This window comes from Lichenostomus cassidix, chromosome 28 (genome assembly GCF_008360975.1).
Source record: "Lichenostomus cassidix isolate B80296 chromosome 28, HeHo_3.0, whole genome shotgun sequence".
Classification (NCBI taxonomy): Eukaryota; Metazoa; Chordata; class Aves; order Passeriformes; family Meliphagidae; genus Lichenostomus; species Lichenostomus cassidix.
Genome location: NC_139508.1, coordinates 2,328,690 through 2,343,936, shown reverse-complemented (window position 1 = coordinate 2,343,936; position 15,247 = coordinate 2,328,690). Strand labels below are relative to the sequence as shown.

The 15,247-nt window shown below is 46.8% G+C and overlaps 1 protein-coding gene across 1 annotated transcript in view; it reads right to left on the bottom strand.

Moving 5' to 3' along the window:
• Positions 1–813: 813 nt before the first annotated feature.
• Positions 814–15,247, bottom strand: part of LOC146426150 (transcriptional repressor p66-alpha-like) — a 51,787-nt gene continuing 37,353 nt past the window's right edge. The window contains exons 6-12 of the mRNA XM_085040746.1: positions 13,848–13,967; positions 11,020–11,151; positions 7,542–7,709; positions 5,074–5,353; positions 2,919–3,202; positions 2,254–2,437; positions 814–1,381 (exon numbers count right to left, since the gene is read on the bottom strand). Coding sequence (XP_084896872.1) covers positions 1,251–1,381; positions 2,254–2,437; positions 2,919–3,202; positions 5,074–5,353; positions 7,542–7,709; positions 11,020–11,151; positions 13,848–13,967 — 1,299 coding nt within the window. The 3' untranslated portion in view covers positions 814–1,250. The remainder of the gene's footprint in view (positions 1,382–2,253; positions 2,438–2,918; positions 3,203–5,073; positions 5,354–7,541; positions 7,710–11,019; positions 11,152–13,847; positions 13,968–15,247) is intronic.

Sequence of the window (15,247 nt, the reverse complement as noted above, 5' to 3'; positions counted from 1 at the left end):
CGGAATTCCCAAAAAACGATGGAAAAATCCATCGGGGATAAAGAGGGAAGGATTTGGGAACGGCTGGAATTCCCAGCGGGAATTGGGAATTAACTCCACCTCAGAATTCCTAAAATTTCCCAGGAAAATCCCTCGAAACGGCAAACGAAAAAGGAAAATAAACCAACCAACCCTCCCCAAAAAAAAACCAGGAAAAAAATAAAATTCCCAAAACAGCTTCGCTTCGGAGTCTCTGGGAACGTTGGGAAGAGAAAGAAACCAAGGAGTATTTTGGTTTTTTTTTTCTTTTTTTTCTTTTTTTGTCTATCAGTTAACTGAGAGGTTTTTTTTGAAACTACCGGCGATTCCGAAAGTTCGTAATTCCAACCGGAATCCGACGGGAAAAAAAAAAAAAAAAAAAAAAGCAGGAGGAATTCCCAACTCCCCCCAGCAGGTGAGTTTTTGGGGAAAATCCCACAGCCGATCCCGAAGGGAGGGAAAGAAAAATAAAAATAAACCAAAACCCATACTCGACCGGAAAATGGGGAATTTTTGCACTTCTTTCTCGGCGGATTTTTTGGGAATTTCGGGATATTCCCGGCTGGAGGAAAAGCAGGGAAAAGGAGCAGCCACGGATTTGGCTCACTAAACGCAGGATGGGGTTGGAATTCCTCGAAATTTCTCTCTCTTTCTTTTCTCTCCATGACCCCAAAAAAAAAAAAAGAATTCCGGAGCGCGGGGGAAAAAAAAATTCCGGAAATTGTCCCGAAATTCCAGAAATTTTCCCGGAATTCCGGCGCGCGATCCCAGGCGGGAGGAAGGCCAAGAGCGAAGTCGCTGAGAGTCCAAAATTATTTTTACGTTTTTCTTTTTTCTCTCTTTTCTTTTGTGTGCTGGTGCCAAAAAAATTTCCCGAAACTAAATACAGAAAAAAAAAAATTAAGGAATTCTTTTCCCCTCCTCCGTTTTCCTCCTTTTTTTTTTTTTTTCCTGGAAGCTTCCATGAAAAATCTGGGAGCCGAAGGAAGTCGGAGAGAAGCTCAACCACCGAGGAGAGACGGGATGAGGAGTGGTTTCTGTCGCATCCTAGAAAACAAAAAAGCCTCGAAGGGGAACGAAATCCAGCGTGGGATTTGTTGTTTGTTTTTTTTTTTTAAAGCGGAATCCACGGAATTTGTGGTAGAAAAAAAAAAAAAAACCAAAAAAATAAAAATAAAACCGAGGATGGCAGAGCCAAGGAAAAGTTCTGGTTTTGTTTTGTTTTTGGGGGATTATTTCCACGTGGCTGACTGTGGGATGGAACGGGGAGGAATCATATCCAGCAGGTATTCGCGCTGCCGGTCGACGGCCGAGGAGGATTTGTGAACGGTCAGGCCGGGGCTGACGAAGGGCAGAGATCCACCTGGAGGGGGAAAAAAGAAAAAAAATGGGAATTTTAATCGGGATTTGGCTCAGGAATGAGGGGAAAATGGTGGGAAATAGGTGGGGAATGAATAGGATTGAAGTGGGGGTTGTCAGCAGGGTTTGGTGCCGTCGGGTTGTAAATTCGTCCCGAGAAACATGAAGATTTTGGGTTGAAAATCGGGATCTTTGGGAGGGGATTGGAGGATTTTTTGGGATTGGATTGGATGATTTTTTTGGGGTTGGATGTTTTTTTGGGAGTGGATGATCGCTGGGGGTGGATCGGATGATTTTTTGGGGGTGGATTGGATAATCTTTGAGATTGGATGATTTTTGGATTGGATGATCTTTGGAATTGGATTGGATGATTTTTTGGGATCGGATTGGATGATTTTTTGGGAGTGGACTGGATGATTTTTTGGGAGTGGACTGGATGATTTTTTGGGAGTGGACTGGATGATTTTTTGGGAGTGGACTGGATGACTTTTTTGGGATTGGATGATTTTTTGGGATCGGATTGAAGGATGTTTGAGGGGTGGGAGTGGGTGATTTTTGGGATTGGATTGGATGATTTTCTGGGATTGGATTAAATGATCTTTGAAGGATGGAATTGGATGATTTTTTGGGATTTGATTGGATGATCTTTGGGATTGGATTGGATGAGTTTTTGGGACTGGATGATTTTTTAGGATTGGATTGGATGGTTTTTGGTGGGGGGATTGGATCACAGTTCCATGAGGCCAAACCCCTCCAACACCAACACCAACACCAACCACCACCTCCAACCCCAAATCCCACCTCACCTTTCCCCACACCAATTCCCACCCCAAACCCCAGGAATTTCGGGAAAAGACATTTCCCACAAACCCCCACCTGTGCTGATGGGATTTTTCTTCCAGGCGGCGGCGCTGCCCTTGCTGCTGGATCTCTCCACGTGTTTGCCGGGTCGGTTCCCGAGGCTGGCGGCGCCTGAGGGGCTCTGGAGCTTTGGGGAGGGGCTGAAGGCGTGCAGGACACCGCGGGAAGCGCCGGCGCCGCGGGACAGCTGGCTGGAACTCTGGCGGGAGGCAGGGAAAATTTGGAAAAGGTTGGGATGTGCTGGTGGTGGTTTCGGGGAGAAAAGGTTCCCAGGGGTGTCGTGGAATTCTTGGAATTGGGGTTTCTTTGGGTTCCTCCCTCTCCAGGAAATGGGGAGAGGTAATTAGAATAAAGGGGCAAATACTTCATTTGTTAGGTTTCTTATTGGGGAATTTTAGATAGAAATGCTAATTGGTGAGGTCCATAACTTTTTGAGGGGGAGGTAATTCGAAAAAAGGGGTAAATACTTCATTTGTTAGGTTTCTTATAGGGGAATTTAGATAGATATGCTAATTGGTGAGATGTATAAATTGTATAGGCGTTGCACCGGCGCTCTTTTTTTGTCATGGTCCCACCTTTGACAAGGTACACCTGAGACCCTATTAAACCAAAGCAACACCCTATTCCGCAGTGTCAGCATCTCAATTTCCCCACCATTTTTGGCACCACCTTCCCCTCACCTTGAGCGCGTGGTGCTGCCCCGGCTCGCCCTTGGGCTGCCCGGGAGGAGCCGTTTGCTGCAGGATCCTCTGCTCGATCTCCTGCTCCTGCTGCAGCGCCTTGACGAAGGCGGCCTTGAGCCGGTTCGTGTGCTCGGCCTTCAGCGCCTTCTTCTGGTTGGAGGCCATGCAGGTCTCACACATGATGGTGCCGTTCTTCTCCTCCCGCCAGCGGCACGTGAAGTCCGTGTGGCACTGGGCGCACAGGTAGGGCTCGCGGCAGGACGCAGCCACCGCCACCTTCCCTGGGGGACAAACAGAGCAGGTCAGCCACTGCCACCTTCCCTGGGGGACAAACAGGGCAGGTCAGCCACTGCCACCTGCCCTGGGGGACAAACAGAGCAGGTCAGCCACCGCCACCTTCCCTGAGGAACAAACAGAGCAGGTCAGCCACTGCCACCTTCCCTGGGGGACAAACAGGGCAGGTCAGCCACTGCCACCTTCCCTGGGGGACAAACAGGGCAGGTCAGCCACTGCCACCTTCCCTGGGGGACAAACAGAGCAGGTCAGCCACTGCCACCTTCCCTGGGGGACAAACAGGGCAGGTCAGCCACTGCCACCTTCCCTGGGGGACGGACATGGCAGGTCAGCCACTGCCACCTTCCCTGGGGGACGGACATGGCAGGTCAGCCACCGCCACCTTCCCTGAGGAACAAACAGAGCAGGTCAGCCACACAGCCACCTCCCCTGGGGGACAGACATGGCAGACAAGGCCCAGAGCCTTCCCTGAGGGACAAACATGGTGGGTGAGGCACAGTGTCACCTTTCCTGAGGGACAAACATGGCAGGTCAGCCACCGCCACCTCCCCTGGGGGACAGACATGGCAGGTCAGCCTCAGTGCCACCTTCCCTGGGGGACAAACAGGGTGGGTGAGCCCCAGAGCCTTCCCTGAGGGACAAACAGAGCAGGGGAGGCACAGTGTCACCTTCCCTGAGGGACAAACATGGCAGGTCAGCCACCGCCACCTTTCCTGGGGGACAAACATGACAGACAAGGCCCAGAGCCTTCCCTGAGGGACAAACAGGGCGGGTGAGGCACAGTGTCACCTTCCCTGGGGGACAAACACCTGGGATTGGTCACAGTGCCTTCCCTGAGGGACAAACATGGCGGGTGAGGCTCAGTGTCACCTCTGAGGGACAAACAGAGCAGGACACGGCCACCGCCACCTTCCCTGAGGGACAAACAGAGCAGGTCAGCCTCAGCACCACCTTCCCTGAGGGACAAACATGGCAGACAAGGCCCAGAGCCTTCCCTGAGGGACAAACAGGGTGGGTGAGGCACAGTGCCACCTTCTCTGAGGGACAAACATGGCAGGTGAGCCTCAGCGCCATCTTTGGGATCTTTGGGACTAGAGGATTGTTTGTGCCTGAGGGACAAACATGGCAGACCAGCCCCACAGCCACCTTCCCTGAGGGACAAACATGGCAGGTGAGCCGCAGCACGGCTTCCCTGAGGGACAAACACCTGGGATCAGCCCTAATGCCACCTTCCCTGAGGGACAAACACGGCAGGTCAGACCCAGTGCCTTCCCTGAGGGACAAACATGGCGGGTCAGCCGCAGCATGGCCTTCTCTGAGGGGATAAACATGGCGGGTCAGGCCTAGTGTCTTCCCTGAGGGACAAACAGGGCGGGTGAGCCCCAGAGCCTTCCTTGAGGGACAAACACCTGGGACAGGCCTCAGTGTCACCTTCCCTGGGGGACAAACAGGGCGGGTGAGCCCCAGAGCCTTCTCTGAGGGACAAACAGAGCAGGTCAGCCACCACCACCTTCCCTGAGGGACAAACAGGGCGGGTGAGGCACAGTGTCACCTTCCCTGGGGGACAAACACCTGGGATTGGCCCCAGGGTCACCTTTGGGATCTTTGGGACTAGAGGATTGTTTGTCCCTAAGGGACAAATGTGGTAGGTGAGGCCCAGAGCCTTCCCTGAGGGGACAAACACCTGGGATTAGCCAATCCCACATTTCCCAATTCCCGAATTCCCATATTTCCCAAATTCCCACATTTCCCAATCCCCTCATTCCCACATTTCCCATTTCCCAAATTCCCACATTTCCCAAATTCCCACATTTCCCAAATTCCCACATTTCCCAATTCCCACCTCCCCCGTGCTCACCTTGGGTCTCCAGCAGGTTCTGCACCACCTCCTCCAAGCCCACCAGGTAGATGAACTCGTTGTTGGCGGCGCTGGGCAGGAAGTTCATCTCCGGGGCAGGAGGTTTGGGAGGAGGAATCTCCAGCAGCGTCTTCTCCAGCTGCTTCCGGAGCGCCAGCTTGGCCGCGGCCTGCCGGCTGGCGGGAGAGTCCCCAGAGCCACCCAGAGAGGTGGCACCGGCCTGGGCACTGCCAGCCTGGCCCGAGGGGACAGCTGAGCCCTTCAGGGACGTGGGGGATGCCTGGAATAATGGGAACAAGTCAGTGATTCCATACGGGATCAGTGGGAATTGTATGAGATCAGTGGGAATCATCCTGGCGGCTGGTGGGAGAGTCCCCAGAGCCACCCAGAGAGGTGGCACCGGCCTGGGCACTGCCAGCCTGCCCCGAGGGGACAGCTGAGCCCTTCAGGGACGTGGGGGATGCCTGGAATAATGGGAATGAGTTAATGGGAATTGTATGGGATCATTGGGATCACGGACAGGGAATGGTGGATTCCATATGGGATCATTGGCACCGGCCTGGGCACTGCCAGCCTGGCCCGAGGGGACAGCTGAGCCCTTCAGGGACGTGGGGGATGACTGGAATAATGGGAACAGGTCAGTGATTCCATACGGGATCAGTGGGAATTGTATGGGATCAGTGATTCCATATGGGATCAGTGCCACCCAGCGAGGTGGCACCGGCCTGGGCACTGCCAGCCTGGCCCGAGGGGACAGCTGAGCCCTTCAGGGACGTGGGGGATGCCTGGAATAATGGGAACAGGTCAGTGATTCCATATGGGATCGGTGGGAATTGTATGGAATCAGTGATTCCATATGGGATCAGTGCCACCCAGCGAGGTGGCACCAGCCTGGGCACTGCCAGCTTAGCCTGAGGGGACAACTGAGCCCTTCAGGGACATGAGGGACGCCTGGAATAATGCGAATGGGTCAGTGATTCCATATGAGATTGGTGGGAATTGTACGGGACCATTGGGAATCAGGGATGTGGCACTGGTCTGGCGGCTGGCGGGAGAGTCCCCAGTGCCACCCAGCGAGGTGGCACCGGCCTGGGCACTGCCAGCCTGGCCTGAGGGGTCAGCTGAGCCTTTCAGGGACATGGGGGATGCCTGGAATAACAGGAATGGGTCAGTGATCCCATTTGGGATCGGTGATTCCATATGGGATTTGGTGGGAATACGGGATCAGTGGGAATCAGGGACACGGGATGGTCAGTGGGAGTGAGTTCTGCACAGGAGGATTGGATGATCTTTGGGATTGGAGGATCTCTGGGACAACACTGTGAACACCATGGGATAACCCAACCCCCCATTCCCACTTCTCCCAACCCCATTCCCAAATCCCCAGAATCCTGGGAATCCTGGGAATGCTGACTTGTGGGATGTTGACCAGCAGGCTGGCGTTGGGATAACCCAATCCCTCAATCCCCAACCCCTCAAAATCCCAGGAAATCCCAGGAATCCCCACCTGCGGGATGTTGACCAGCAGGCTGGCATTGAGATAACCAAATCCCTCAATCCCACCCCATTCCCAATCCCAGGAAATCCCAGGAAATCCCAATAAATCCCATGAATCCCCACCTGTGGGATGTTGACCAGCACTGGGCTGACATTGGCAAAACCCAATCCCACCATTCCCAATCCCAGGAAATCCCAAAGAATCCCAGGAATTCCAATCTACGGGACGGTGACCAGCAGGCTGGCATTGGGATAACCCAATCCCACCATTCCTAATCCCAGGAAATCCCATGAATTCCCACCTGCGGGATGTTGACCAGCAGGCTGGCATTGGGATAACCCAATCCCACCATTCCCACCCCATTCCCAATCCCAGGAAATCCCAGGAAATCCCAATAAATCCCAGGAACCCCCACCTGTGGGATGTTGACCAGCAGGCTGGCGTTGGGGTAACCCAATCCCTCAATCCCATCCCATTCCCAAATCCCACAGAATCCCAATAAATCCCATGAATCCCCACCTGCGGGATTTTAACCAGCAGGCTGGCATTGGGATAACCCAATCCCTCAATCCCATCCCATTCCCAAATCCCACAGAATCCCAATAAATCCCAGGAACACCCACCTGCGGGATGTTGACCAGCAGGCTGAAATTGGGATAACCCAATCCCCCATTCCCAATCCCAATAAATCCCGGGAACACCCACCTGCGCGATGTTGACATTGGGATAACCCAATCCCTCATTCCCAATCCCAATAAATCCCGAGAACACCCACCTGCGGGATGTTGACCAGCAGGCTGGCGTTGGGATAACCCAATCCCCCAATCCCCATTCCCACCCCATTCCCAATCCCAACAAATCCCAATAAATCCCCACCTGCGGGATGTTGACCAGCAGGCTGGCATTGGGATAACCCAATCCCACCATTCCCAAACCCCTAAAATCCCAATAAATCCCAATAAATCCCCACCTGCGGGATGTTGACCAGCAGGCTGGCATTGGGCACGTTGGCCACGCGGATCAGCCCCTGCTGGATGATCCTCTGGCCCTGGATCTGCACGCTGGGCACCGAGGCTCGGGGCGCCAGCAGCAGAGGGGGAGGGCCTGTGCTCGAGTGCTGCCGGATGGTGTGGATTTGCTGGGAAAACACATGGAAAAGGACGTTGGAAAAATGGGGATTGGTGGAAAAATGGGAATTTTACAGGTAGAGAAAGGCTGGAAAAAAATTCAGTTTCTGTTTCCTTCCTTGAAATCAAACCACAGGACAAGAGATGCTCTGAGGACACCAAAATTCCCAAATTCTGAGTGATGCTGGATGGTGTGGATTTGCTGGGAAAACACACGGAAAAGGACGTTGGAAAAATGGGAATTTTGCAGGTAGAGAGAGGCTGGGATAAAATCCAGTTTCTGTTTTGTTCCTCAAAATAAAACGATGAACAAGAGATGCTCTGAGGACACCAAATTCCAGCCCCAAAATTCCCAAATTCTGAGCATGGATTGGGTGGGAAAACACATGGAAAAGGACATTGGAATGGTGGGAATTGGTGGAAAAGTGGGAGTTTTACAGGTAGAGAGAGGCTGGGATAAAATCTGATTTCCTTTTCCTTCCTGGAAAGAAAACTATGGGATGAGAGATGCTCTTAGGACAGCAAAATTCTCAAATTCTGAATGATGCCAGATGGTGTGGATTTGCTGGGAAAACACATGGAAAAGGATGTTGGAATGGCGGAAATCCATGGAAAAATGGGAATTTTGCAGGTTAAAAGAGGCTGGGATAAAATACGATTTCTGCTTCCTTCCTTGAAATCAAATTATGGGATAAGAGACACCAAATTCCCAAATTCTCAGTGCTGCCATATGGATTTGCTGGGAAAACACATGGAAAAGGACGTTGGAAAAATGGGAATTGCCAGAAAAATGGGAATTTTGCAGGTAGAGAAACCCTAGGAAAAAATCCGGTTTCCCTGTCCCTCCCTCAAAAGCAAACTATGGGATAAGAGATGCTCTTAGGATACCAAATTTCCAAATTCTGAGTGCTGATTGGCTGAGAAAACACACTGAAAAGGGAGTTGGAAAAATGGGAATTGGTGGGAAAATGGGAATTTTGCAGGTAGAGAGAGGTTGGGATAAAATCTGATTTCCTTTTCTGTCCTGAAAATCAAACTATGGGACAAGAGATGCTCTGAGGACACCAAAATTCCCAAATTCTGAGTGCTGCCGGATGGTGTGGATTTGCTGGGAAAACACATGGAAAAGGACGTTGGAATGGTGGGAATTGCTGGAAAAATGGGAATTTTACAGGTAGAGAAAACCTAGAAAAAATCCGGTTTCTGTTTCCTTCCTTGAAATCAAATTATGGGACAAGAGACACCAAATTCCCGAATTCTGAGTGATGCTGGATGGTGTGGATTTGCTGGGAAAACACACGGAAAATGGAGTTGGAAAAATGGGAATCGGTGGAAAAATGGGAGTTTTACAGGTAGAGAGAGGTTGGGAAAAAATCCGATTTCCTTTTCCCTCCCTTGAAATCAAACTATGGGATAAAAGGCACTCTGAGGTCATCAAATTCCAGCCCCAAAATTCCCAAATTCGGAGTGCTGATTTGCTAGGAAAATAGATGGAAAAGGGAGTTGGAATGGTGGGAATTGGTGGAAAAATGGGAATTGGTGGAAAAATGGGAATTTTACAGGTAGAGAAAGGCTGGAAAAAAATTCAGTTTCTGTTTCCTTCCTTAAAATCAAATTATGGGATAAGAGACACCAAATTCCCAAATTCTCAGTGCTGCCATATGGATTTGCTGGGAAAACACACGGAAAAGGACGTTGGAAAAATGGGAATTGCTAGAAAAATGGGAATTTTACAGGTAAAAAAAGCCTGAGAAAAAATCCAATTTCTGTTTCTTTCCTTGAACTCAAATTATGGGATAAGAGATGCTCGTAGGACACCAAAATTCCCAAATTCTGAGGGCTGATTTGCTGGGAAAACACATGGAAAATGGGAATCCATGGAAAAGCAGGAATTGATGGGAAAGAAAGGATAACAAGAGGGAAAAATATGGATTTAATTTAATTTTCTCTTCCTGCTTTTATCCAAAACCAAGAGAGAAAAATGAGGGGAAAAAGGGAATTTTGTCATGGAAAAGCTTTGGAATTGATGGGAGAGAAGGAATAATGAGAAGGAAAAATGAGAAGGAAAATGTGGGAAAACGTGGGAAAAAAATACGAGAAAATGTGGAAAAACGGGGAAAAAATATGGGAAAATGTGGAAAAATGTGGAAAAAATGTGGAATAAATATGGGAAAATGTGGAAATATTTAGGGGAATGTGGGAAAATGTGGAAAAACAGGGAAAAACTGGGGGGAAAATGTGGGAAAAATGTGGAAAAATGGGGGAAAAATGGGGAAAAATGGGGAAAAATATGAGAAAATGTGGAAAAACAGGGAAAAAATATGGGAAAATGTGGAAAAATGTGGGAAAATGTGGAAAAATGTGGGAAAATGTGGAAAAATGTGGGAAAAGTGTGGGAAAAACACAGAAAAAATGGGAAAAAAAGTGGGAAAAAAGTGGGGAAAATAAATGTGGGAAAATAAATGTGGGAAAATAAATGTGGGAAAATAAATGTGGGAAAATTTAGAAAAATGTGGAAAAATGTGGAAAAACACAGAAAAAATATCGGAAAATGTGGAAAAGTGTGGGAAAAACACAGGAAAAAATGTGGAAAATGTGGAAAAAAGTGGGAAAAAAGTGGGGAAAAAAGTGGGAAAAAAGTGGGAAAAAAGTGGGAAAACATGGGAAAAAATATGGGAAAATGTGGAAAAAAGTGGGAAAAAAGTGGGAAAAAAGTGGGAAAATGTGGGAAAAAATATGGGAAAATGTGGGAAAATGTGGAAAAATGTGGGAAAATGTGGAAAAATGTGGGAAAATGTGGGAAAATGTGGGAAAATGTGGGAAAATGTGGGAAAATGTGGGAAAATGGGGGAAAAAATGTGGAAAAATAAATGTGGAAAAATGTGGAAAAATGTGGGGAAACGTGGAAAAAAGTGGGAAAAAAGTGGGAAAAATGTGGGAAAATGTGGAAAAATGTGGGAAAATAAATGTGGGAAAATAAATGTGGGGAAATAAATGTGGGGAAATAAATGTGGGGAAACGTGGAAAAATGTGGGAAAATTTAGAAAAATGTGGAAAAACACAGAAAAAATATCAGAAAATGTGGAAAAATGTGGAAAAGTGTGGGAAAAACACAGAAAAAATGGGAAAATGCAGAAAAATGTGGAAAAATGTGGAAAAGTGTGGGAAAAACACAGAAAAAAAGGCAAAATGTGGAAAAACATGGAAAAAAAAGTGAGAAAATGTGGGAAAAATGATGGGAAAATGTGGAAAAATGTGGGAAAATTTAGAAAAATGTGGAAAAATGTGGGAAAAATATGGAAAAATGTGGAAAAGTCTCACCTGAGCCCCTCGGACCAAGGGAGGCATCACAATTCCAGGGTTTTGTTGAGTTCCCAGTTTGGAATTTGTCTGTTGTCCTCCTCGGACCAGCGGGGGAGGAATGACCGTGCCGGGAATGCGGCTGGAGGAGCTCTGGAAAAGAGGGAAAAATGGGGAATGAATGGGGGAAATAATGGGGAATTAATGGGAGAAATAATGGGAAAAATATGGGGGAAATGGGGGAAATATGGGGAATGAATGGAAAAAGGGAATAAATGGGGAAATAAATGGGGACATATGGAAGAAATAATGGGGAAATAATGGGAGAAATAATGGGGCAAATAATGGGAAAAATGGGGGAAAAATGAGAAAAAAAGATAAATAAATGGGGGGAAAATGGGGAATAAATGGAGAAAAAATGGGGGAAAAATGGGAATTAATGGGTGAAATAATGGGAAAAATATGGGGGGAAATGGGGGAATAAATGAGGGAAATATAGGGAATTAATGGGAAATAAATGGGGGAAAAATGGGGATAAAATGGGGAATAAATGGGGAATAAACATGGGAAAATAATGGGAAAAATATGGGGAATAAATGGGGAAAAAATGGGGGGAAAATGGGGATAAATGGGGGAAAATGAAGGGAAAATGGGGGAAAATGGAGAATAAATGGGGAATAAATGGGGAATAAATGGGAATAAATGGGGAATAAATGGGAGAATGAATGGGAATAAATGGGAAAATATAGGGAATAAATGGGGGGAAAGGAGAAAAATGGGGGAAATAATGGGGGGAAATGGGAAAAATGGGGAGAAATGGGGAAAATAATGGGGGAAATGTGGGGAATAAATGGGGGAAATAATGGGGAATATATGGGGAATAAATGGGGAATAAATGGGGAATAAATGGGGAATAAATGGGGAATAAATGGGGAATAAATGGAGGAAATATAGGGAAAAAATGGGGAGTAAATGGGGGAAAAATGGGGAAAATGGGGGGAAAATGGGGAAAGAATTGGGAAAAAATTGGGAAAAATGGGGAAGAAATTGGGAAAAATGGGGAAGAAATTGGGAAAAATGGGGAAAGAATTGGGAAAAAATTGGGAAAAATGAGGAAAAAATGGGGAAAAAAATGGGGAAAAAATGGGGAAAAAATGGGGGGGAAATGGGGGGGAAAATAATAGGGGAAATACGGGAGGAAAATGGGGGGAAATGTTGGGAATTAAGGAAATGGGAAAATATGTTGGGAATGACGGAAACTGGGGAATCCAAATGGGGAAATTCATGGAGTGAAAAATCAAAAAAAAATTGGGAAAAATGTTTTTACCTAAAAGAAAAAAAAAAAAAAAAGAGAGAAAAATGGAGAAAAAATGTTGGGAATGATGGAAATGGGGAAAAAATGGAAATGGGAAATCCAACTGGAGAAAAAGGCAAAAAAAAAAAAAAATCAGGAAAAATGTTGGGAATTGTGGAATCCAAATGGGGAATTTGTGGAGCGAAAGGCAAAAAAAAAATTGGGAAAAATGGGGAAGAAATTCGGAAAAATGAGGAAAAAATTGGGGAAAATGAGGAAAAAATTGGGAAAAATGAGGAAAAAATTGGGAAAAATGAGGAAAAAATCCTGAGAATGATGGAAATTGGGAATCCAAGTGTGGAATTGATGGAATGAAAGGAATGCAGGGAGGAAATGAAGGGAAAAAAAAGGAGGAGAAAAGCAAAAAATTCAGGAAAAAAATCAGGAAAAGGGATGGAAATGGAGGAGTTTGGATGGGAGAATTCCAGGATTTTATCCCTAAAAATTCCCAATTTCTGGGAATTTTCCTGCTTTCCCCAAGGCTTTGGGATGTTGGGAATTCCCATCCCTGTTCCTGCTGAATCCCAAAATTCCCACAGCAATTCCAGAAAGAATCCCGGGATTTTTCTGGGTTTTTTCCGGGATTTTTTAGGGATTTTTCCAGGATTTTTCTGGGTTTTTTCCAGGATTTTTTGGGGATTTTTTTTGGGTCTTTTCCCAGGATTATTCCTGGGATTTCAGTGGGATTTCCCAGGATTTTCTGGGTTTTTTCCCGGGATTTGCTCGATATTTTCCCTGGGATTTTTGGGGGATTTTTCTGGGATTTTTCCAAGGATTTTCCCCGGGATTTCCCGGGATTTTCAGTGTTTTTTCTGGAAATTTGTCCTGGGATTTTTCTGGTATTTTTCTAAGGATTTTTGCCGGGATTTTTCCATTTTTTTTTCCAGTTTTTTTTCCTGGGATTTCCTGTGATTTTTCCTGGCATTTTTCTGAGTTTTTTTCTGGGATTTTTCCCCCTGATTTTCCTGGGTTTTTTCTTGTGATTTTCCTGGGATTTCCCAGGAATTTTTCCAATTTTTTTCCCAGGATTTTCCAGGATTTTCCTGGAATTTTTTCTGGATTTCTTTCTCGGGATTTTTGCTGGGTTTTTCCAGGATTTTCCTGGAATTTTTCTGGATTTTTTTTCAGGGCTTTTTCCTGGGATTTCCCAGTTTTTTCTGGCATTTTTCTGGGGATTTTCCCTGGAATTTTTCCTGGTATTTTTCTTGCAGATTTTTCCCAGGTTTTTTCCCCGCAATTTTCCCGGGGTTTTTTCCTGGGATTTTCCAGGATTTTCCCAGAATTTTTCTGGATTTTTTTCCCGGGATTTCTCCTGGGATTTCCCAGTTTTTTTCTGGCCTTTTTCCAGGGATTTTCCCCAGAATTTCTCCGTGTTTTTTTCCCCGTTTTTTCCCCGATTTTCTGGTTTTTTCCCCCAGATTTTCCCGGTTTTTCTCCCAGATTTTCCCAGATTTTTTCCCAGTTCTTTTTCCCAGGATTTTCCACGTTTTCTGACCTGGAGGGAGGTTTTCCCCGCGGGAGCAGTTTGGTTCCCACGCACCAGGGGAGGAGGAGTGGAGCTGGAGATTCCCGAGATTCCCGAGATTCCCGAGATTCCCGAGGAACCACAGGAGAGCTGGAAAAGGAAAAACCCGAGAGAGAGACAGGGAGAGTGAGAGGGGAGAGTGGGAATTGGGGGAAAAGTGGGAATTTTGGGGAAAAGTGGGAATTGGGGGAAAAGTGGGAATTTTGGGGAAAAGTGGGAATTGGGGGAAAAGTGGGAATTTTGGGGAAAAGTGGGAATTGGGGGAAAAGTGGGAATTTTGGGGAAAAGTGGGAATTGGGGGAAAAGTGGGAATTGGGGGAAAAGTGGGAATTCTGGGGAAAAAGTGGGAATAGAAAAAAAACAAGGAATAGGGAAAAGTGGGAATTTTGGGGAAAAGTGGGAATTGGGAATACAGGAAAGATGGAATAGGGAAAGAGGGAATGGGGAAAAGTGGGAATTTTGGGGGAAAAAAGAGGGAAGAGGGAAAGTGGGAATAGGGAATGGGAATAGGGAAAAGTAGGAATTTTAGGGAAAAGTGGGAATTTTGGGGAAAAAAGAGGAAAGAGGGAAAAGATGGATAGGGAAAGGGAATACAGGAAAGAGGGAATTGGGGAAAGTGGGAATTGGGAATACAGGAAAGAGGGAATAGGGAGAGAGGGAATTGGGAATGGGAATAGGGGAGAAGTAGGAATTTTGGGGAAAAGTGGGAATTTGGGGAAAAGTGGGAATTGGGAACACAGGAAAGAGGGAAAAGGGAAAGAGGAAATAGGAAAAAGTGGGAATTTCAGGGAAAAGTGGGAATTGAGAATACAGGAAAGAGGGAAAAAGGAAAGGGAATAGGGAGAGAGAGAATAGGGGAAAAGTAGGAATTTTGGGGAAAAGTGGGAATTGGGAATACAGGAAAGAGGGAATAGGGAGAGAGGGAATTGGGGAGAGAGGAATGGGAAAAAGTGGGAATTTGGGGGAAAAAAGAGAGAAAAGGGAAAGTGGGAATAGGGAATGGGAATTGGGGAAAAGTGGGAATTCTGGGAAAAAAGTGGGAATTGGGAATACAGGAAAGATGGAATGGGGAAAGAGGGAATGGAGAAAAGTGGGAATTTTGGGAAAAAATAGGGAAGAGAGGAAGTGGGAATAAGGAATAGGGAAAAGTGGAAATTTGGGGAAAAGTGGGAATTGGGAATACAGCAAAGAGGGAAAAGGGAAAGTGGGAATAGGCAATGGGAATAGGGAAAAGAGGGAATAGGGAAAAGGGAATTTCGGGGCAAAAGTGGGAATTAGGAATACAGGAAAGATGGAATAGGGAGAGAGGGAATTGGGAATGGGAACAGGGGAGAAGTAGGAATTTCAGGGAAAAAGAGACGGAATTGGGA